This window comes from Schistocerca serialis, chromosome 3 (genome assembly GCF_023864345.2).
Source record: "Schistocerca serialis cubense isolate TAMUIC-IGC-003099 chromosome 3, iqSchSeri2.2, whole genome shotgun sequence".
Classification (NCBI taxonomy): domain Eukaryota; kingdom Metazoa; phylum Arthropoda; class Insecta; order Orthoptera; family Acrididae; genus Schistocerca; species Schistocerca serialis.
Window position 1 is genome coordinate 452,365,790 of NC_064640.1, and position 24,556 is coordinate 452,390,345.

Here is a 24,556-nt window from a genome sequence, read left to right on the forward strand (position 1 = left end):
ATTTGACAAGTTAAAACTATGTGTCAGATTGGGAAATTCTAAGTTGGCCTGCAACGTGTCTTTGTACGGCATAAGCATAATTGCTAGCGCTCAGCTTGATACACCTTAGAGTCCAGAGCTATCACTCAAATCCACTCACATACAATAAAGAAATTTTCTCAGCACTTGTCTAGAATAAATACGTTATAAGTCATTTTGCAGTTGCGTTGGGGTGCATTAGTAGACGAGAAACGTGATCTTCCCGTCCATTATTATGAAAATGTTAATGTTCTCATTTGTGTGTTTAGTTTGTATTTTAGGCAGGGATCAGGTATGGAGATTATTGAAATCTAATTCTACAGTGAAAAAAAAAAAGATATGCAGATTGAGAGAAAAGATTTATTTCATCTTTCTAACCATGTGAACATCTTTGCACACTTAGAAGTTCTTTACATTTTGTCAGTATTTCATGGTCGTCTGCATGACAAGTGGATTTCGGTGCGTATTTCGCCGTTCTTCGACTTCTTGCTGAAATCGAAGTTATGTGGCGACTTCTTCACTTGTTGGAACCAGTGGAGGCCAGCAGAGGTTTTGTTGATGAAGTGGTATGGGATTTTCCTCCACTCCACCTTGTCAGCCACTAGAGGCGGCAAGCACTGTTTAACCTTCTGAATGCTGAACGCCAGCTTGCCCGCGTGCTCCACTGCCTTGATGACCTTCACCGGACGGAGGTTGCCCGGAGACTTGCTGCCCGATCCACGAGAAGCAGATTCTTCGTCGCTAGCGGATGATTCGTCACTGTCCACGCTACGTGCAGCAGCTCTGTAAGGGCTGGGATATTGCCTGGAGACGATTTTGTCAGCCGGAAAGATTTCGTACGGGTAGCAGGGAACGTTATTCGCCTCTGACTGCAAGCGCTTGACACTGTCGACTTGGCAGGTCTCCGGAATGACGTAGCGTGCGACGAAATGGCGAGGGTCCTTCAAGATACAGTTCTCGGGGATGGTCAAGTCGGTCACCGTTTCGCCATCGTAGGTACCGCAAAGGCCTCTGGCAGAGTCCTTGTAGGTCTCGTTGACCAGCAACAGGGCTCGTTCTCCATCGTAGTGCAGACTTAGGCCGTACAGCGGCACGGACAGCCAGCTGCTGCCACTGGGTAGGAGCGCACCCACTGCGAACACTGCTCCATCCACATCCACGTGCGTTGTTTCATCAGAACGTAGGTTATGCTTCATGCGGTCTACTACAATGTACTTCGTTGACTCTTGCTCAATATAGTGTTTTCCGATTTGTATCTTGAATTTCTGAAACACAGAGCGCATACATCGTGGCATTTAATTACAAAACAGATCTTGGCAACTGTTTCAAATCATGTTGCTTATCATTCTCTAGCAACAATGGATTCTGTGACTGAAAACATAAGAAACTGTTCAAGAATAAAAATTAGCACATAACATGACGAATGAAGTTCACTTATACTGCTATATGACAGTTAAAAGAGCTATTTTTATAGCAAATGGTAATTACCCTTGCGCCTGACTGTTCCTGCATTGCGAGAACACTGACGTTTACGTAGCTTAATTCTTCGTCATAGACTGGTTTCGGTACAAGTGATAGAATCAGAGTCCAGCATTCGGGCAACTCGAGCGGTATAGTCAGGTTGTCGAATGTTGTCATGTTGCGCTTGTCCAAGGAACATGCAGCTGCAATAGGAAAATTTAGCACAATAGTGAGTCATATGTTCCAGACAAACGCGATGGTGAATAAGGAGGCATTCTGAGTAAGGAAAATGCTGGCGCTTTGAGGTACTTACGAGCGACGTAACGATGTTGGTATCCTCTGGAGAGCTTCTCAGCAACGTGTCGTGATGGATGCGGCAGCCACAGATGGACTTTGCCTTTTGGCCATCCTCTGACGTCAGTGAAGTTCGTCGACAGGGCTGGTACGTTCAGGGAGGCGTTGAAAGAATCCCATTTCGGGGAGAACCACAGATGCCCGTCAAATCTGCCGCTCGTCACCTGGTGGGCAGCTCTCAGATCCGGTATTTCAGAAATGAACGGGTACAATAGGTGCCTGACATATGAGTATACTTGGTAAGTGCTGTTAATGAATCCCAGAGACAAGTCGTCGAAGCTTCCCTTAACGGAAAAGTAGTCGAGCAATCCTGACTCCTCTGTGACGTTTCGGCATGCGTACAAAATGTTGTTTCCTTCTCGCATTTGTTCACGACATTTCTTGGCGATGCCACTCTTGCCGATCTGTACCTTCAACCTTTCGCTGCGCCCTGCTTTGAACTGAAAAAAAAATCACACATCATAACTGTGAAACTATTCTCTCATAAGTCATATATTAACATCTGTTTCAACAATTGTTTCGTCTAGAAAATAACTTACCTCTGCAAAGATATGCGACTTCTTGGCACCTTCATATTCTGAGAGATACGAAAAGGATATAGTTGAGTTAGGGTTGGAACTGTACGCCTTTTCGAAGTTCATTTCGGGCAACAGTGGGAATAAACCAATCGCTTCAGCAGACGCCTGAAAGCACAATTACTTACGGATATGAGTACGTACTACAAACATGCTCTTGATCTGGAGACTGCTATGGTCTATATATACCTGGTAAATGCGTCCTCTTGCTGGTTTGGACCAATATTCCGCGTCTGATAATGTAACAGCTCTGAGAGTGTTACGAGAATGCATCAGTGACAAACGGTAATCCCCACCACGAGGCTGCTCGAACATCACTCTCATTTCAAGGATGTAAGATGTTCCACCTGAAATGAAAGTTAAGTCAGAATCCGACCTTCATGTATCCTAGTGTTCCAGTGAAGTTGATATTAAAATGTGCGCTGTTACTCACGTTCTAAAATGCCCTTTTCAAAGGATTCCAGACTCTGTTCCAGCGGTTTTACAAACAAATCGGCGTTTGCAAGCTTCCTGTTCTTCATTTGATTCACAAGCTGTTCATAATTGTCCTCGGCAGAAGAATCTGCTGCCCTCTTGTGATGGAATTTTGGATGACGTCTCTGCATGGACCTGTAGCTTCGTGGCTCCTCTTCATCGTCTGACTCCAAAGACTGCTCGTCACTCCTGCTCTCCAGGCCCGGAAAGAATTTCGTGTACTCCTTCTTGACTGGAAATCACAAGCACTTTGGTTAATGTACGTATTACTTTTAATTCCAGACTGTTTACAAAACTTGAAGGCCAATAACACCTACGAGCTCTAATTTGTATCGTAACGTCCTTGGCCGACGATTCTTCTGGTGCGTAGTAGAGTGTGTGGTTGTAGTAATAAATTTCATCCGAAGCCCATGGGAAGTATACACTCGACCAAACGTCGAATTTCTTTGCGTGATCGGCTGCAGCCTCCCTGTCAATGAATTCAGCTTCAGACTTGTAGTCTACGATGAAGGCCATGCCAGTTGAGTCCTTACCAAACACGCGCTGAGCCTGCGTAAACGTAAGAGCAAACAAATCAATGTAATGAATGTAAGCGACTTACTACTCGCAACCAGTAATACAAAATAACGTTTTCTTACCTGCACCGCTGGTCTCACGTGCACGATGCGGCGGTTTTCACCGGCGTTGATGAGTGGGATCGGCGACCACACAGCGGTGGTAGGTGCGCGGCTCGCGCGGACGAGTGGGTATTTTTGGTTCTTGTCTAGTGGCTGGACCTTAATCGTCGTAAGATTCTGCGGCAGATTGTGGGAAATATGCAACTTCACCGGAACGTAAACCTGTAGATTCTGCACGAGCGATGACTCGTACACTTTCCTCTCGAGTGGGAAGATGATATTGATCTTGGAGTTCAGTTGTGAAGCGTACCTGAAAAGCAGAACACTCGTGGTTTACGAGAACTGTAATGCAGCTGAGCAGAGGAAACTAAATTAGTAAGCAGTTCTATTATTTCCATGAAAGTGTGCTTAAAGCACGAGTTGTGAATGGGGCATGCATTTTCCCTCCGGAGATTTGGCAACTACATCAAATCCCGAATGTGATGGGATTCGCATTGTCTTAGAATTGTACTATGCTTGTAAAGCCCAACCATTCACAGACTTTTAATAAACAACACACTTGTTTTTTACATTTTATATTTTAAAATCATGAAATACACTTACGTGGCCTGGATTTCAGACTTTACACTTAGGGACTGGAGACGCTGTTGGGGATCCAACAAGAGCTTCTCAATGTCTGGGTGAATCTCAGCCGTCGCATTTACCTGAACCGAAACTAATGCAGGGGCGTCGAATTTTATATTGCATGGCAAACCCAGTATTGAAGGAAGACCTATGCTGGCCGATGCTGAGTTCGCCAGAATTGTTTTGTTGTAGCTGTTGCCAACGCGTAGGTCTTGGAGCTCGTCCTGGATAACTGTGAAATAAAATATCATTTTTGAGCAATAGTTTGTGTGATCTGAATTTTTTATTTCTGAATAATGATAAAAGAAATAGCGTCTACTAACATTCTTTAAGCAGCTCAATGGTGATGTTGTCGTACGCTACAAATGATTTCGATGCAAAAAGATCGAGAAGGATGTTGCCCTCGAGAGGTTCGCTGACGTTTCTCTGTATGTTTAGCTTTCTTGCAGGGTCGCTGGCCGATGAAGGTTCGGATTCGCTCGTCTGATTTAGTAAAACTCTTACCAGCTGCCGAACGCTGCTGACCATCGAGGTTACCTGTGTTGTGTAAATGAATTTCATATCAAAATACCTGTCACCAGTTTCATACGAGTACAGCAGACACAACGTACGGTACGATACGTAATAATAACTAAGTAATTCATTTCTTGGACAATGAAGTGCGGAAACTAAGTGTAACATCACTGTATCCGTATGATTGTGTTTTTAATAATGCTGGTTTACCTCTGAACGGTGACTGATGAGCGGGCCGTGGAACTTCTGAAGTTTCACTGAAGCCGCACTGTGTACGTAACTGTCCACGCTGCCGATAAATGCCGATAATTGCTTGTATGCCAAGTCGAAGTCCTCAACAACGGCGCTGCTGATATCTCCAAAGGACTTGTCCAGTCCATATTCTTCCGTTGTCAACAAATGAAGGGCAGATTTGGCAGCCAAAGCACTACGGATCGAAGGATGACACTATCAGAAGTTTGCACAATATGATTTAGTATAATGATCTCTTGAAAGTGAATACTTACAGCTCAGAGTCCTCGGGCCGAAGTACGCTGACGGCTGACTGTATTATGCTCTTGACTGCTGCTTTCACCTGGGTGTTATGGTCGAGGTTTGAGAAATGAGCCAGTTCCTGCAGGACGCTAGCCGGTGGGTTCGTCGCCACCAACAACAGAGCCGAAGCACATCTGATCTCGTGCGTTTCTCCAGTGTTCTGGAAGAGCTGCAGGAATATGTTCTGCGCTATCTCTGGATAAGCTTCGGCAAGTTTGTCCAGTGACATGACCATCATAAATCGCTGGAAGGTAGAAACGGGTCTGCGTCCTTCCAAGTAAGGTTTAAAGACTTTCACGATGTCTGGATGTCCAATGTTGCCGAGGGCCCTGATGTACAGTTGAATATTCGGGCTGTAAGCATCTTCTACAGCGCGCCTCAGCTTGTCTTCCAACTGTTTCACGTATTCGGGGTTATATTCACCCAGCAAGTCTTCATAGTTATCTTTCGGGTAGCGTGAATTGGATACATTGCTCACTTGGGCCAAATGGATGAGTTCAGTGGCGGCCAGTATTGCAGTGATGTTGAGCGGGTACTTGTCAGATGCATCTCCGGTGGCAAATTTCTGCAATCAAAATTTCAGATAATGTATTCGCTGTTCATTTAAATTTGTATTTCTTATGATTACGAATGCACAGAAAGGTTAGTACAGTGACTGAGAAAGGTCAGTACTGTTCCTGGAGAGAGATAGTTTGAAAAGAGTAGGAGCTTTGTGTTTTTGCTAAACAATCCTTGTGTATCCGTCAAGACCTGTTTCACCGCCATTGACGCCTGTACCACAAAATGAGACCGCAACTGCAGTAGGACGGAAGTAGGTAAATTCTGCTATCGTTTCTAATAATCTATAACATATATAAGCAAAATCTTACTATTTAAGTATTTCCTGAGTGTAATATAGCTAATATTCTCTGCAAGTTTGCTTCTTTGCACTGCAATGGGCTCATTAACTGAGCACTTTTCGTCATTGCCATTGTTATCCCTTAAAAACTACGAAGCTACTCAAGAGCTAGTGAAATTTGCTGAATGAGCGTCACATTAACGAAAGCAAATATGAAGTATCGGAGTGAGTTACTTACGAAGACCTGCTTGACGTATCCCGGAATAGGTGTACGAGCTGCTTTAGGGATGTATGCAAAAGCTTCGGCGGCGGCTCTTCCACTGATCATGTCTTCGTCGATGATCTCGATGAGATTCAGGAGAGCAGGGCCAGTACCAGCTTGAGCGAGAGCCATATAGTACGCTCTCCTACAATGAAACACACCACAATAATGAATATAGGTCTGAAAGTTGTCGTACTAGAAAAAAATAATTGCATGTACAGAGTTGGACGTTACCTACCATGCATACTCCGAGCTCGGATTTTCTGGAGACTGTTCACTGTATAGTTTTTCAGTAATGCGTTTAAGACTGATCTCGTCGAATACTCGGAGAAGGCTTATCAATAGCGGGAATTTTGATAAGGCTTCTTTTGGTGCAATCAAGATTGGATTGTAGAGTGCTTCGCCAATATCTCTGGCCAATGAAATAGCTACGCGAGAGGCATTTACTTGTCGGTCATAGAGTACAGATTTACCTCCTACAGCCACGAAAAGAGCCTCATACGGGTGGTGTGGTGGCTTTTTCAGTCCAGGCTCTGGCAGATGTTGTTGGTATGGACTAACTGCTCGCCGGTATCTCCTCGGCGCCTCGTAACTAGCTGCGGCACTTTCTGAACTTTCTAGTGCTTCGTCTGACTGTTGTTCGCGATCTTCTACGCTGCCAGACTCGGTAAGGTGAACTCTGCCCTCAGAAGAGTCAACGTGGTTGTACAGGAGACCTCCGGTGCGGCATTCGGGGGTAGGAGCTTGAACTACCTTGCGGAGGCGGAAGTGTTCAGTCAGAACCGCACGCACGGTGCTCGCAATCATTCCCTTCTGTTGGTTGTAGAAGAAAGGACTGACAACAATCTTTTCTGTTGACTCCGCGTAACCCAGGAGGTAGTTGTTTTGTGACATGTTAGCCACAATAGCTCTGCTGTTGGACGAATGCTGTAAATGAAGAAAACGTACGTCACTAGATGGACATTGAGTTAAGCTTAAGAATATGGATCAGTATAGTCATTTAAATAACTTACAGCCAGAGACGGTGCTGAGCTACTGTTGAAGGGTTTCTCGTCCAGACCGAAGTAGTAAAGGCGGTCGTCACGGCACCTTGAGTTGTTTAGCTCTTTCGTGACGTCTATTAGTTTGGCTTTACCGTCGATGATTTCGGGCAGATCAATCTTTTGTTCACTCTGGAGGAGGTACCTCGGAATCGGAGTTCTGGCGTATTGAGTCATACAGTCTCCAGTTACAGTTTGCTGTAAATAACGTGAGAGCATGAATTTACACTTCCGAGGTGAAAATTGCTGGAAAAAAGGACAGTCCACGTCAACAAACATACCTCGTACTTCTTAAATATCGACCCTTTCTCTGGATCGATGTCTACTTGGAATATACTGGCAAGAGCTTTCAGCTGATTAACTTCTGCATCAGTGAGCGAACAGTCGACGAGCATATCGACGATCTGTGAATGTAATTTCGCGATCAGATGAGTACAGAGTCGTGAAAACTTTTCTCTCAAAATCTAGATACTCTAGAAATTTACTACCTCTCCATCCTTGTAGAGCACGTCGAAAGGAGCCTTCGATAGCCTCAGAGGCTTCCAATGCAAGTATTCTTCTGGGATAGGATTGTCAAATCCTCCAGACAGATTTGCATGTATTCTGCTGTAGATTGCGTTGTAGATCTGCAAGAAAAAAAGAGAAGACGATATTATCAGTCGTTTATGTCTACAATCGAGGCAATTACTTAAAAATTGCGAGGTAGTCGGTGGATAGTCGTGTTTATTGATCCATCTACTAACTTTTTATAGCAGCACATACCGTTTAACTTCGTTTTAATTGATATTACAGTAAAATCAAACGATTTTCTCAGAAAGATGAAAATAGTAACGTGTTACAATGACGTTACTCAAACTTGACAAGACACGTATCAGTTTCGGGAGAACTTAATTAATGGGGTAAGAACACTTCACTTAATAATATCTCCTGACCTTTTCTGTTAGTCCACTTCATAAGCACAGACTGCCTGACATATCATCGCAAACAGTGACTCACAGTATTTCCATGCTTATGAAAAGGTAAGAAGAGACGTTACTTTCACTAACTAGATTTTATTGGCCTCAACCAAAACGATATTTTTCAGATATTCGCGTCTGTTCTAATTTAATGTAACTGCAAGTTATAGGATCTGAATTTGTTTCTACCTCCGGTGTTAAGAGTTACACTTACACTGCATATCTGTGGCAGCATCAGTGTCTCACAGTAGTTGGCACAGTACAGACGTCGGAGCTGATACCAGCATTACTCTCCATAGCATATCACATTCCCAGGATGATGACGTGACTCATCAAATGGAGTAGCACATCCAGTTTGTATCATTCGTTTTTAGACGAGCAGATTGAAAGTTTCTTTTCCCATAAATAAATTAAGTTCCATTATAACGCATCGTCCTCGTAAGTTTATTTCTTTTCCGGTCTGTTGGACGATAACGTTGTTGTCAGTGAGAAGCACAACTTACCCGCAACTGAAGCTCTCTCGGCGATCTCGGCCTGGCAACCAGGGTGACATTGTAGGTTAGACCACTCCATTGGTTTGCTAGCTGGTTTAGTGCGGTCAAACTTGTGGCAGTAACGTTGTACACGTATTCATATCCCGGTTTCCATACTGAAAAATATCAACACAAATTAACAGGTTCTACTTAACGTTTCAAACAGAATCGTTATAAGAAATGCACTATTTCATACGTTTATCACAAGGCTATATTTAGGTGCAGGAACGTGCTGATAATGTGTACTACTTACGGCTTGGCTGTTCGGACGCAGTTGCCCCGACTGAAACAAAAGAAATTTCACATTATAGATATCTATTGAACGCAATAAATAAGAATCTATAAGTACTGGAGTTAGATGTGTGGCAAATCGTAATTTCGTTGAACAGGTCATTAATTGTGGTATGAATGACACTTATTTCGAATATCAATATAAAAATATCAGTTTTACTTTTATCTTTATTAACCACAAATGGAAGTAATGTAGACAAAGATGTCCAATAATGTCATGAATGTATTCATGTCTGAATTGACACTCTACAACAGAAACTGATTTCCCAGTAAAATACCGTATTTCTAACAGCGGTAGTTTCATGACTATAATGATGGAATTTGAATATCTGTCATACCGCCCCCCCCCCCCCCCCTTCACGCTTTAACTTAACTCTGACTGATTGACTCCGTGAACAGGTCCAGCGGACCTCGTGATGTTCAGTAATGGCTGCATCATTCTCTAGTTATGGCATCATTGGAAAGCACAACTGAAAATACATGCACCGCTTTACAACCTATTAACGTCGGATTTCGAAGCTAGACCCCAATTTGTACCTCAAGTAGCACGTCAGTTGTTCTCGTAAAGCAGTTAAACTGATCCCTGTCCTTCCACAAAGAAAAACATCTTCTCGCTAACGGGAATCGCATCCCCATTCTCAACTACGGAAGTAGAGAGGAACTGGTACTAAGTGGCGGGTATCTCTGGAGTTTGAAATAACTTAAGTGGGTATTTCAGTTCATCGGACTAGCAAAAGAGAATTTTTGAATACATTTTAGAAGAATAAGAAAGATGGAAACTATTTAGAAAATGAACTATAAAGCATGGGTTTTGCTGAGGGCAGTCGTCGAAAACTGTTTGAGCACTTAGTTTCAAAGAGTACTGCTGTTTAAACAGCAGCTACCCTAAAGGTATGCAAGATTGGGTAGCTGTGATTTCCTGAGCTGCCGGAGAGCTGACCACTTACCGAGGAGCCCCAAGAGGATCACGGCCCACATGATCGTGTGGACTGGAGCAGCTGGTGACGAGAAGGAGGCCGGGCGCGGTTTATATAGTGGCTGCTGGCGCCTGCCTCAGCAGATCTTGCCGGATCAGCTGCTGCAGCAAGCGCGTGCCCGCGACCCAGCAGCGCTTATGCGGCACATCACCAGATTACACAGTGGCAGCTCCCCAGTAACTGCTAACCACAGTCGCCTGATACGATCAGCTTGCAGAATCCGTTCTTCACCAAGCGCTCTCTCCAGAAAGTTCTTGCTCAAATTTAGACCGTAACTGCCTACAAATCCTGTGTTGGAAAGGGCGTAATACTTAATTTATAGTCACTGCAGCACTTCAAGCACATCACCACACATATCAGTACGTTAAATGAAAGGAGAGAAGATTAGGGTTTTACGTCTTATCGAGGAAAAGTTATTTGAGACGAGGCAAAAGATCAGGATAACGGGAAGGTGGGAATGCAAATCTGCTATTACTTTTCAAAGGGATCATTATGGCATTTGCCTTAAGCAATGTAGGGAAACTACGGAAAACATAAATCTGGATAAATAGACGAGTGTTTGAGCCGCCGTCCTCCCGACTGCGAGTCCAAACTTCGTTGTTGTTGTTGTGGTCTTCAGTCCTGAGACTGGTTTGATGCAGCTCTCCATGCTACTCTATCCTGTGCAAGCTTTTTCATCTCCCAGTACCTACTGCAACCTACATCCTTCTGAATCTGCTTAGTGTATTCATCTCTTGGTCTCCCTCTACGATTTTTACCCTCCACGCTCCCCTCCATTACTAAATTGGTGATCCCTTGATGCCTCAGAACATGTCCTACCAACCGATCCCTTCTTCTGGTCAAGTTGTGCCACAAACTTCTCTTCTCCCCAATCCTATTCAATACTTCCTCATTAGTTATGTGATCTACCCATCTAATCTTCAGCATTCTTCTGTAGCACCACATTTCGAAAGCTTCTATTCTCTTCTTGTCCAAACTATTTATCGTCCATGTTTCACTTCCATACATGGCTACACTCCATACGAATACTTTCAGAAATGACTTCCTGACACTTAAATCAATACTGGATGTTAACAAATTTCTCCTCTTCAGAAACGTTTTCCTTGCCATTGCCAAACTTCGTACGGTACACATTAACTGAATAATAAAAAATGTTCAAATGTGTGTGAAATCTTATGGGACTTAATTGCTAAGGTCGTCAGTCCCTAAGTTTACACACTACTTAACCTAAATCATCCTAAGGACAAACACACACACCCATGCCCGCGTGAGGACTCGAACTGAATAATAATCAAATACACTTGTTACTAACAAAAAGAACCATAAGAGGAAGAAGAAGACGCAGAAAAAGAAGAATAAAGTATGTCAGCTACATTTAGGAGAGCCTTGCACTAAAACATCGGTTTATATCTGGTGATGAACTAGCAGATATCAATATTAAAATAATTATTATCATGTACTGCCCAGCACTGACGGAAAATTCAGTTAATATTAGCAAATATCGCATAAAATCCGCTGTCTTACAGACCCATATCATTAACATTGATTTGCAGTCGGATTTTGGAGGACATGCTGTGCTAGAACATTGTAAATCACATCGAGGAGTTGGGATGGTTTGTTTGGGAGAAGAGACCAAACAGCGAGGTCATCGGTCTTGTCGGATTAGGGAAGGACGGGGAAGTAAGTTGCCCGTGCCCTTTCAAAGAAACTATCCCGGTATTTGCCTGGAGCGATTTAGGTTCTAATGGTTCAAATGGCTCTGAGCACTATGCGACTTAACTTCTGAGGTCATCAGTCGCCTAGAACTTAGAACTAATTAAACCTAACTAACCTAAGGACATCACACACATCCATGCCCGAGGCAGGATTCGAACCTGCGACCGGAGCGGTCACGCGGTTCCAGACTGAAACACCTTTAACCGCACGGCCACATCGGCCGGCAGCGATTTAGGGAAATCACGGAAAATCTAAATCAGGATGGCCGGACGCGGGATTGAACTGTCGTCCTCCCGAATGCGAGTCCAGGGTGCTAACCACTGCTTCACCTCGCTCGGTCACATCGAGGGAAACGATTTATTGACGAATAGCCAACACGGATTCAGAAAATATCGTTCATGTGAAACACAGCTAGCTCTTTATTCTCAAGAAGTAATAAGTGCTATCGAGAAGGGACGTCAAAGAGATTCCATACTTTTGCATTTTCAGAAGGCTTTTGACACCGTTCCTCAAAAGTTACTTCTAATCAAATTGCGTGCCTATGGACTATCGTCTCAGTTGTGTGAGTGGATTCGTGATTCCCTGTTAGAAAGGTCATAGTTGGTAATAACTGACGGAAAGTCATCGAGTAAAAGAGAAGAAATATCTAACGTTCCCCAAGGAACTGTTACAGGCCATCTGTTAATCCTGATCTACATAAATAATTTAGAAGACAATCTGAGCAGTCCTCTTAGATGCTGTCGTTCACCGCATGTAATATCATCAGATGATCAAAACAAATTGCAAAATGATTTAGACACGATATCTGTATGGTGCAAAAAGTGGCAATTGACTCTAAATCATGAAAAGTATGAAGTCATCCATATTAGGACTAAAAAGAATCCACTTATTTTCAATTACACGATAAATCACACAAATCTAAAGGCTGTAGACTCATCGAAATACGTACGGATTACAGTTACGAATAATGTGAATTGGAACGATCACATACATAATGCTGTGGGGGAAGAGAACCAAAGACTACGATTTATTGGCAGAACACTAAGAAAATGTAACAGGTCGACTAAAGAGACACTACACTTGTCCACCCTCTTCTCGAGTATTGCTGTGAAACGCGGAATCCGCATCATATATAATTGACGGTAGACACAGAAAAAATTCATAGAAGGGTAGTTCATTTTGTATTACCGTGAAATAGGGGAGAGAGTGCCACGGATATTATAGACGATTTGTGGTGGCTGTTTAAAAGAAAGGCGTTTTTCGCTGCGGCACGACCTTCTCATGAAATTTTAATCACCGACTTTCTCCTCTGAGTGTGAGAGAAATGATCATCATAACAAAATAAGAGAAATCAGAGCACGCACGGAAAAATCTAAGTGTTCGTTTTTCCTACGCACTGTTCGAGAGTGGAACGGTAGTGAAGGAGTATAAAGGTGCTTCAATGAACCCTCTGCCAGGCATTTAATTGTGAATTGCGGAGTAACCATGTAGATGTAGACGTATATGTATATATGAACATCGACGTATATATTGGGACCGAACGATAGCAAGAGATCGTACATAACCAGTGAGCTGTCGTGGAATTGGACTCCTGGGGAAATGTAGATACGCTCAAAGCCTATACACACTAGATAAGAAGTTATAAAATACAAAAGTATGCGTAACTGATAGAACCAGTGCAGAGAAAGAGCACTTTCTACGCATTCACAAAAAATCGACAGTCATTTTGGCGCAGTGGTCATACCTTACATATTGCATAATGGTCTTAAGTAACTGTCCTTGTTTTCGGTATCTCAGACATCTTTTCACGTTTTAAATTATACCACCGCATATGAAGATATAATGACGAATGCAATAAAATTAATGAAATTGTATAACAAATTCACTGAGAATTACTGCTAAGGCTCAAATGGTTCAAATGGCTCTGAGCACTATGGGACTCAACTGCTGTGGTCATCAGTCCCCTAGAACTTAGAATTACTTAAACCTAACTAACCTAAGGACATCAGTCCCCTAGAACTTAGAACTACTTAAACCTAACTAACCTAAGGACATCACACACATCCATGCCCGAGGCAGGATTCGAACCTGCGACCGTAGCAGTCGCACGGTTCCGGACTGCGCGCCTAGAACCGCGAGACCACCGCGGCCGGCTACTGCTAAGGGACAGGGAAAGATGAAGATAATATCCGTAGCATATTGTCAAGTATTATTCTGGCATTTGTAGGGAATGATTTAGGATAATCATATAATACCAAAGTCAAGATAGGTGGACCAGATAGTAGCGAAGGTTTCTCACTGCACTAACTATATTTCCTAAATTCTATTCATTTTTTATGTTACAAAGACAATAGCCATTGATAAGCAGACTTAGGAGTTCTCACAGACAGGAGAAGTTGTTTGCCAACAGAAGCTGTAGCCATTGACTCTCTTGTTGCATTATGATCAGCCTGCCCTCTCTGCGTCCCCTCACCCACCGCGACACACACACACACACACACACACACACACACACACACACACACACACACACACATCTCATGTCGTACTATCATTTGCCTCTCAATATTTTCGCTGTAGACGCAACGAAGCAATCCTCATAACAAGCTGTGCTCACGATGATAGAGGAATTTCGATGTTTCCTTGTGTGATAACACTGATATATAAGGCTGAAGCACATGCTACGTTTAAATTAATTGTACGCCTTCTTTGAACGTTGTAAAATGTTTTGAGCTCTGTTATGTGTTGGTTTAGACATTTCATTGCCATTCTAAAGCACACGTGATTCATCTTAACAATATGTTGTTCAACATCTGTTTCTGGCAGTCTCTCAGTAATTGAACTAAACAAGGCTGAAACTGTACCACTGGTAAAGATGAAAAATTGAAATAAAAATAGGGACTCTAATACCACCTGTATAATACAGAAAACATCAACAGTACTGGGTGAGGCAATTAAGACACTCTATCCTACATATATTCAAAACGATGAATATATCAAGGTGCAGTTTTATAGTTATAGCCGACACTGTGCTGAAAATTCTGAAGCACACAAGTAATTTTTGATGTTTATAGCTACAGAATTATAACGCCGAGCGTTTTTGGGGGAATATATAATTTACTTTCTTCTATGTCACTGGGAAGAGCCTTCGAAGAGGACGACATAACATGTGTAGAACATGATGAAACAGTGCCAACATAATAATGCGAAAATCATTATATCACCGTCAGAAGAAGTCTGCTCTACTATACCAAATGTAAGTCAATACGTCAGGAAGACCGGCGACTCCATTATCTCCCAATATATTCCTAAATAAGTCAATCTGCACCTAATGCGTCATAAATAAGATATTTAACGGTCAAGACGTTTGCAAGGAATTACCACATGCCTAGAAATTCCATTACGATTCTGAAGCCCACGTGACCCGTCTTAACCAATAATGTGGCTCTCATCCCAATTTCTCTTCCAGCGACCAACTGGCCCAATGCCTGTCCCATCAACTTCATGACCGAATATATATATATATATTTTTTTTCTGTACTTTATGTCGACAAAACCTATGAACGCTTATAAAATTCTGGTCTGTTCTTCAAACTTCAGAATGTTTCATTTCCAATCCACCATGTTTGCCTTTTCCCCAGTCTTTCTATCCAGTTACCTATCCTTTGTCACCATGAACAACATCAATTACCATATCTTCCGTCACACTGCAGATGTTTACCAAGGCTCTGTTCTCTTTCCACTCCTGCATATCTTCTAAACTGCTGATACGTCTAAACCATATACTCCTGTCCACATTCTTCAGTTCGCCAGTTACACCAGTTTGCTATCAATTTTCCCAGTCTACCAGAAATTCTAAAGGTCATTCAAACTCCATATTGACCAGTTTACCTCCTGGTGTAAACCCTTCCAATGATTATTTCAGAAAAAGGAAGGGAGAAAGGAAGATTAGTATCTAATGCCCTGTCAACGACTTTAACAATGCTAAATCCGATAATGGCCATGTCGACCCCGTGTAGGAATGTGATAAAGGCAAAGGAAAAAAAAGATATAGAAGAGGGCAAGCGGATCTGCAAATCAAGGTGAAGTGCATGATGTCCAAGAAATTGGACGAGAGTGGTTGAACTTGGGTGGAGTGGATACCTAGACGACATTGACATAGGAGAGGATGGATCAGACCAAGGCTTTGTAAGGGTGCGACCGTCATGTACAGCCAGTTAGTAGTTCAAGTTTATTGTGGGCTTTCTCTTGGTTCCTTAGTTAGAGGGCTTAAGACGTCAGATGGAAGTTCACGGCACCCAAGTGGTACTGGTTGGTCGTTCTAGGCTCGTCAGCCCGAATTATAGGGAATATCTGCCATCTTTAACCCTAAATGTGACAAACATCAACTTGTGTCTTTCATTAATGAGTGTGGGAGAAATAATAGGTGAAGATCTAAATTGAATTGAGCACGTAACTGCAATGTGCAAGAAGATGTCAGTGTCTCCCTATGCCCTACAAAAATATAAAAAGCTCTTCCCTCCTGACCTGAAAAAGAAACTTGTGCAAACACTGCCAATTATTGATTGTAGAGATATTATCCTGCAAATCCATTCTCAGGAAAGCTCACGGTGCCTGCAATTGAATATGAATGTCAGTGTTCACTATATCTGTGACGTTCGACTCACTTATCATATTTCACCATCATATGCACAGCTATCATGGCTTCGTGCAGAAAGGCGCAGAGGTTTGCATACCTTCTGCCTTCTCTACTGTCTTATCAACGTATACTGTTCTCCATACTTCTCCTCGACCTTAACGCTCTTGTCTGAACAGCATGGCAGAAACACCCGTTCCCATCAGGGCAAAGTCCTTTCTGTCCTACTCCATCGTTCAGCAATTTTCTCGAAGATCTTCTCAGTAGCAGGAACGCGATTCTGGAATAACCTCTCCCAGTACATTAGAGAAATATCTACTAAATAATGATTACCATTGCCCCTGTACCCACTCGTTACCCTTGTGTATCCCTTTCCTACCATATCTTCCTCATTTGCCTGTATTCTTATCCAGTAAAGTCTTCTTAAATTTTCCTTTCCCTAGAACTCGATATATCAGAAAACATCTATTTTGTGTGCTTATAACTTCTTTTTATATCTGCCACTGTCATTATTGACGTTATAGTCATTATTATTATTAGTATTAGTATTACTAAGGACAATCAAATCCTATTTATCATATTAAAATTTTTATTTCTTAGGTAACTACGATGTAAAAAAATACTGCATGTGGGAAATCCTGGACCTATGTAACGTAGAGTCTCACAGCCCTATTAAGTAAATCAATAAGTAAATAAATAATCTGGCGTATTTGAGTGTTTTAATTTGACAAGATGGAGTGGTTGTAAATGTTTAGGTAAATATCTTGGTGGCGGAAGCTGAAGCTGGATCGAGCTATAATTATTGCATCGAGCGAGGTGGCCCTGTGATAAGACACTGGACTTACATTAGGAAGGGGGGGGGGGGGGGGACCGTTGAAACCCTGTCTGTTCGTCCCTATTCAGGTTTTGTATGGTTTCACTAAATTACTTAAGGCAAATGCTGGGAAGTTTCCTTTGAAAAGGACACGACTGATTTCTTTCCTCGTCCTACCTTCCTACCCTTTTACCTCCCGGGATGTACGCCAACCTTTTGCAACTAGTGTTATCCAAGTGGCAGTGTGCGAACGTTTTCTAAAGCTTGCGAATCAAGTAAATAAGGTGAGCTGTGGGCACCAGCCTGGTATTTATCTAGTCGCATGTGGGAAACTGCCTAACAGCCACATCCAGGCTGGCGGGTTCACCGTCCTTCATCGTTAGGGCGAATGCGAACTATGGCCGGCGCACATTCCCGAATTCTGGGAGTGGTGTGCTACCATGCGCACCGAGTGATTAACCCTTTTCTGTACGACGATCGACCCGTGTCCATGTGTAAGTAGGCTGTTTATGTTTTCTTATTGGTAACGCCACGTAGCGCTCTGTGTGAGAATCACTGGCTGTGCTGTGTGCAGCCTGTGGCTAGTTTGCATTGTTGTCTGCCATTGTAGTGTTGGGCAGCGGCAGCTGGATGTGAACAGCGCGTAGCGTTGCGCAGTTGGAGGTGAGCCGCCAGCAGTGGTGGATGTGGGGAGAGAGATGGCGGAGTTTTGTAATTTGTGATGAACTGCTATATATATTATGACTTTTGATGATATTAAGGTAAATACATTGTTTGTTCTCTATTAATATCTTTCATTTGCTAACTATCCCTATCAGTAGTTAGTGCCTTCAGTAGTTTGAATCTTTTATTTAGCTGGCAGTAGTGGCGCTCGCTGTATTGCAGTAGCTTGAGTAGCGAAGATTTTTGTGAGGTAAGTGATTTGTGAAACTTACAGCTTAATGTTAGTCAGGGCCATTCTTTTGTAGGGATTTTTGAAAGTCAGATTGCGTTGCGCTAAAAAAAATATTGTGTATCAGCTTAAGGACAGTCATGTATAATTGTTCAAAGGGGACGTTTCACATGGTCAAGGAGTCTCAGCATGTTCAGTCAGATGGCTGACCGCTCTCTGTAAAAATAAAAATAAATAAAAAAAACTAAGTGAAGTATTCAACGATGAACTTGCAGGGTGTCATGTGAAGTCCCTCCAGACCATGTGATGAGAACAAAAAAACAAAAAAAGGGGGTCGCATCATTGACTAGTAATCAAAACGTCCTGGTTTTTGAGTTAGATCGTAGCCACTGCTTAAATTTTGAATAATAATCGTCAGTAATGGTGGTTGAAGACTTCCGGCGTAAGAAGTCACCCTCGTTCTGCCAACGGCCTTGTGAAAGAGGGTGGAAGAGCGGCCAGATGTTCAGGGCACTGTCTTGTCCTTGGCGTGGACAGCTGTCTCTAAAAGTCGGGTGAACCACCAATAGTCAACGGCATGAAGATGCAGAAGGAAAGCGAAACCACGGCATTGAAGACACATAAGGTATATCCACAGGACATGTGACTTGTAATTGAAAAAGTATCCTGATGACCTCTCCACTGGCAGAAGATTCGGGGTTAATCGAGCAATCGGAACTCCGACGGGGTACTGCCAAGAGGTAGGTGATTATGAGTAAATGATGCAACAACGAACACAACGATAACATTCTACGAGTCGGATCGTAGAATGTCGGAAGTTTTATTGTAGTAGGGAAGCTAGAAAATCTGAAAATGGAAATACTTAGGCTCAATCAAGATATAGTGGAAGTTAGTGAAGTGAAATGAAAGGATGACCTGGATATCTGAACCGACAAATACAGGGTGATATGAACAGTTGCAGAAAATGACATAACGGGAGTAGTATCCGTCGTGAATAGAAAGGAAGGAAAGAGAGTAAGTTACTGTGGACGGTTCAGTGATAGCAAACCAACGCGGACAACAATAATTCAGGCAAACATGCCGACGTCACAAGCAGGTGATGAAGAAGTAGAGAGAATATATGATGATACTAAACAGATAATCCATAATTTAATAATCCTGGGGATTGGAGCGCGGTCGTAAGGAAAGGAACAGAAGAAAGAGTTACGGAAGAATATGGATTTGGTGGTAGGGATGAAAGAGGAGATAGAATAATGTATTTCTGCAGTAAGTTTTAATTAGTAATAGCAAATACTCTGTTCAAGCATCATAAGAGGAGGAGGTATAAGTCGAAAAGTCCCCAAGACATGGGAACATTCCAACTGGATTACATCATGGTCAGATAGGGATACCAAATAGTGGATTTGTAAGGCGTCCCCAGGCGCAAATATAGACCGGTATCACAATTTACTAAGGATGAAAAGTAGATTGAAGTGTAAGAGAATCGTAAGGAAGAATCAGTGTGGAAGGAGGTTGAATACTGAAGTACTGAGGAAGAATTTCACCAAAGATGTTGATTCTACGACAAAGAATAACACAATAGGCAGTTCAGTTGAAGAGAAGTGGGCATCTCTAATAAGAACAATCAACGAAGAAACCTTAGGTAACAGAAGAAATAATTCAACTGATCAAAGAAAGAAGGAAAGAAGGAAGTACAAAAATATTCAGGGAAAGACAGGAATATAGCAACATAAATCACATAGGAATGAAATAAATAGGAAGTGCAGGGAAACAAAGACGAAATGACTGCAGGAAAAATGTGAAGAAATAGAAAAAGAACTGATCGTCGGAAAGACTGACTTAGCACACAGAAAAGTCAGAACAACCTTCGGTGAAATTACAACCAAGGGTGGGAACATTAAGAGTGTAATGGCAATTGCACTGTTAAACACAGGAAAGAAAGGGCACAAGTAGAAAGACTATATTAAAGGTCTCTATGAGAGGGAAGAATTGTCTAATAACGTGATAGAAGAAGAAACTGGAGTCAATATGGAATAGATAGGATATCCGGTATTAGAGTCAGAATTTAAAAGAGCTGGGAAGACTCGAGAGCAAATAAGGAAGCAGAGACAAGCAACATTCCATCAGAATTTCTAAAATCATTGGGGGAAATGGCAACGAAATACACTCCTGGAAATGGAAAAAAGAACACATTGACACCGGTGTGTCAGACCCACCATACTTGCTCCGGACACTGCGAGAGGGCTGTACAAGCAATGATCACACGCACGGCACAGCGGACACACCAGGAACCGCGGTGTTGGCCGTCGAATGGCGCTAGCTGCGCAGCATTTGTGCACCGCCGCCGTCAGTGTCAGCCAGTTTGCCATGGCATACTGAGCTCCATCGCAGTCTTTAACACTGGTAGCATGCCGCGACAGCGTGGACGTGAACCGTATGTGCAGTTGACGGACTTTGAGCGAGGGCATATAGTGGGCATGCGGGAGGCCGGGTGGACGTACCGCCGAATTGCTCAACACGTGGGGCGTGAGGTCTCCACAGTACATCGATGTTGTCGCCAGTGGTCGGCGGAAGGTGCACGTGCCCGTCGACCTGGGATCGGACCGCAGCGACGCACGGATGCACGCCAAGACCGTAGGATCCTACGCAGTGCCGTAGGGGACCGCACCGCCACTTCCCAGCAAATTAGGGACACTGTTGCTCCTGGGGTATCGGCGAGGACCATTCGCAACCGTCTCCATGAAGCTGGGCTACGGTCCCGCACACCGTTAGGCCGTCTTCCGCTCACGCCCCAACATCGTGCAGCCCGCCTCCAGTGGTGTCGCGACAGGCGTGAATGGAGGGACGAATGGAGACGTGTCGTCTTCAGCGATGAGAGTCGCTTCTGCCTTGGTGCCAATGATGGTCGTATGCGTGTTTGGCGCCGTGCAGGTGAGCGCCACAATCAGGACTGCATACGACCAAGGCACACAGGGCCAACACCCGTCATCATGGTGTGGGGAGCGATCTCCTACACTGGCCGTACACCACTGGTGATCGTCGAGGGGACACTGAATAGTGCACGGTACATCCAAACCGTCATCGAACCCATCGTTCTACCATTCCTAGACCGGCAAGGGACCTTGCTGTTCCAACAGGACAATGCACGTCCGCATGTATCCCGTGCCACCCAACGTGCTCTAGAAGGTGTAAGTCAACTACCCTGGCCAGCAAGATCTCCGGATCTGTCCCCCATTGAGCATGTTTGGGACTGGATGAAGCGTCGTCTCACGCGGTCTGCACGTCCAGCACGAACGCTGGTCCAACTGAGGCGCCAGGTGGAAATGGCATGGCAAGCCGTTCCACAGGACTACATCCAGCATCTCTACGATCGTCTCCATTGGAGAATAGCAGCCTGCATTGCTGCGAAAGGTGGATATACACTGTACTAGTGCCGACATTGTGCATGCTCTGTTGCCTGTGTCTTTGTGCCTGTGGTTCTGTCAGTGTGATCATTTGATGTATCTCACCCCAGGAATGTGTCAATAAAGTTTCCCCTTCCTTGGACAATGAATTCATGGTGTTCTTATTTCAATTTCCAGGAGTGTAGCTGCTAATGTTGGGGTGTAGATTCAAATGGGTCTAAGCACTATGGGAGTTAACATCTGAGGTCATCAGTCCCCTAGACTTAGAACTACTTATACCTAAGTAACACACACATCCATGCCCGAGGCAGGATTCGAACCCGCGACCGTAACAGCAGCGCGGTTCCGGACTGAAATGCCTAGAATCGCTCGGCCACGATGGGATGTAGAATCTACGACATTGACCACATACCATCAGACTTTCAGGTAAACATTATCCACACAACTCTGAAGATAGCAAGAGCTGCTAATTGCGAGAACTATTGCTCATGCATCCAAGATGCTGACAGGAATAATACAAAGAAGAATGGAAAAGAAAACTAAGGATCTGTTAAACAACGATGAGTTTGGTTTTAGGAAATGTCATTGCACCAGAGAAGCAGTTCTGACGTTGCGCCTGATAATGCAAGCAAGGCTGAAGAAAAATCAAGACAAATTCATGGGATTTGTCGATTGGGAAAGAGCGTTCGGCAGTGAAAATGGCTGAAAGATATTTCGAGAAAAATAGGAGTTAACTATAGGAAAAATTGGGTAATCTATACTGCTTCACTGACAGAAAAAAATCTCAACACCAAGCATGAGTTCTGCGACGTAATACAAAACTGGTAAACGTGTTTCTACATCCGTTCAACCTTGGCACTACTCGCATAAGTGTGGCGCTAGTAGGCCACCATGAGCATGCAAATCAGGTTTGCTTTAAATATACGCTGTAACGCTCGGGAGCGTTAGTTATCTTTGAGATTAGATGCGGCGAGTTGATGATAGTCAGTAGCCCCTTTAAGGCGACATAGACGCCATATTCAACACCTTGTTGACTACAGGAAGAACAGGCTCCGGTCGATCACGGGGCGCTATCGAGAGGGAACACCATGGTGTTCGGTGTACGGCTCTGACGCATCGTACTACAAAATGGTTCAAATGGCTCTGAGCACTATGGGACTTAACATCTGAGGTCATCAGTCCCCTAGAACTTAGAACTACTTAAACCTAACTAACCTAAGGACATCACACACACCTATGCCCGAGGCAGGATTCGAACCTGCGACCGTAGCGGTCGCGCGGTTCCAGACTGAAGCGCCTAGAACCGCTCGGCCACTCTGGCCGGCCCATCGTATTACATGTGAAGTAGCAGTTTGAGCAGCAGCTGGCACCACAGTGACACAACGAACTGCTGCAAATCGGTTACTCCAAAGAGAGCTTCGAGCAAGCCGCCCTGTAGCGTGCATTCCACTGACGCCAAACCATCAACATTTGCGACTTCTGTGGTGTCAAGCGAGAGCTCAGTGGATGGTGGGGTGGAGGTCTGTTGTGTTTTTTGATGAAAGCTGGTTCTGCCTCGGTGCCAGTAATGGCCTTGCGTTGGTTAGATGGAGGCCAGTTGAGGGCTTTCACTCAACCTGTCTGCGTGCTAGACACGTTGCACGGGCACCTAGAGTTATGGTCTGGGGTGTGATTTCGAATGACAGTAGGAACAGTCTAATGGTTATTCCACGTACGCTGAGTGCAAATTTGTACGTCAATCTGGTGATTCAAACTGTTGTGCTGCCATTAATGAACAGCATTCAAGGAGGTGTTTTCCAACGGGATAACTCTCGCCCACATGCCGCTGTTGTAGACCAACATGCTCTACAGGATGTCGACATGTTGCCTTGCCCTGCTCGATCACCAGATCTGTGTCCAATCGAGCACATATGGGACATCATCAGACGACAACTCCAGCGTCATCCACAACCAGCAATAACCGTTCCTGTATTGACCGACCAAGTGCAGCAGGGATGCGACTCCTTTCCACAAACTGACATCCGGCACCTATACAACACAATGCATACACCTTGCAAGCTTGCATTCAGCGTTCTGGCGGTTACACCGGTCATTAATGTACCTGCATATCACATTTTAAGTGGCTTATCTCGAACTAACATTAACCTGCGATCTTGCAGTCTTAATCACTTAAATATGTTGCCTAGACAAATGTATTCCCGAAATTTCATTACTCTACATTAATTACTTTTTGGTGCTGCGATTTTTTTCCGTCAGTGTACATGTTATGTAGAGGGGATAGATTATCAATAAAATATTCGAAAAAATCTTGATCGATTTACCTGAATTTTTTTGCGCGATACACTAACAGACGTTCGGACGGATATAGACTTCAAATTTTTAAGTACATTTTGTTTATAAATACATACACTATATAAAGGGGAAACATTGTTATCAGAATTCTTGAAAAGTTCAAGTTACAATCAGATGGCCACAGTCTATCTGTTTCAATGTATATAATATATAACTATATATTATATACAGAAAGGGGACACGTTACCGAAAAATATCGAAAACTATTTGACTATTTTACTTCAAATTATTATACGATGCTCTTAATGAACATTCAGACTGACATAGGCTACACACTTTTTAATATATGTAATATATAGCTATATATTCAATACGGAAAGGGGAAACGCTGTTATCAAGAATCTCGAAAAACTCTTGACCGATTTATTCGAAATTTTTATACGACACTCTTTAATGAACATTCAGACGGACAGAGGTTATACAATATATGTTTTTAATGGTTATACGTTTAATACAGAGGGACGAAAAGCTGTTAGCTAAAATCTCGAAAAGAGTAGATCGATTTACTTCAGATTTTTACAAGGTGCACTAATAAACTTCCAGAGGGACATAGGCTACATGTTCTTTTACAAGGTAGCGTATAGATTTTCTGTTAAAATCGACTGCTAGAAAGTAAATGCTTTGCTGTGCCGTGAAAACGGGCGGATTTGTTTTCCTTCTCGCAGTCAGTTACAA

General features: G+C 43.4%; 1 protein-coding gene across 1 annotated transcript; it reads right to left on the reverse strand.

Annotated features, from left to right (window-relative positions):
- Positions 1-446: 446 nt before the first annotated feature.
- On the reverse strand, positions 447-10,068 carry LOC126470918 (vitellogenin-1-like). Its single transcript, XM_050098949.1, has 20 exons — positions 10,038-10,068; positions 9,053-9,082; positions 8,770-8,915; positions 7,799-7,936; positions 7,592-7,714; positions 7,284-7,508; positions 6,509-7,197; positions 6,247-6,415; positions 5,143-5,735; positions 4,847-5,063; positions 4,447-4,660; positions 4,103-4,355; positions 3,521-3,809; positions 3,200-3,431; positions 2,842-3,114; positions 2,598-2,755; positions 2,373-2,516; positions 1,793-2,273; positions 1,507-1,682; positions 447-1,283 (listed from the first exon to the last, which is right to left on the reverse strand). Exons 1-20 carry the CDS (start codon positions 10,066-10,068, stop codon positions 447-449), a joined length of 5,418 nt encoding a protein of 1,805 aa, XP_049954906.1.
- Positions 10,069-24,556: the final 14,488 nt, after the last annotated feature.

What these genes read in the sequence shown, in the direction of transcription:
- LOC126470918 (XM_050098949.1), bottom strand. Translation starts at nt 10,068, where the DNA reads ATGTGGGCCGTGATCCTCTTGGGGCTCCTCG. An exon ending in GATCCTCTTGGGGCTCCTCG is followed by an intron (nt 9,083 to 10,037) that starts GTAAGTGGTCAG and finishes CTTTTGTTTCAG; the next exon opens with TCGGGGCAACTGCGTCCGAA. An exon ending in AGTCGCATATCTTTGCAGAG is followed by an intron (nt 2,274 to 2,372) that starts GTAAGTTATTTT and finishes TTTTTTTTTCAG; the next exon opens with TTCAAAGCAGGGCGCAGCGA.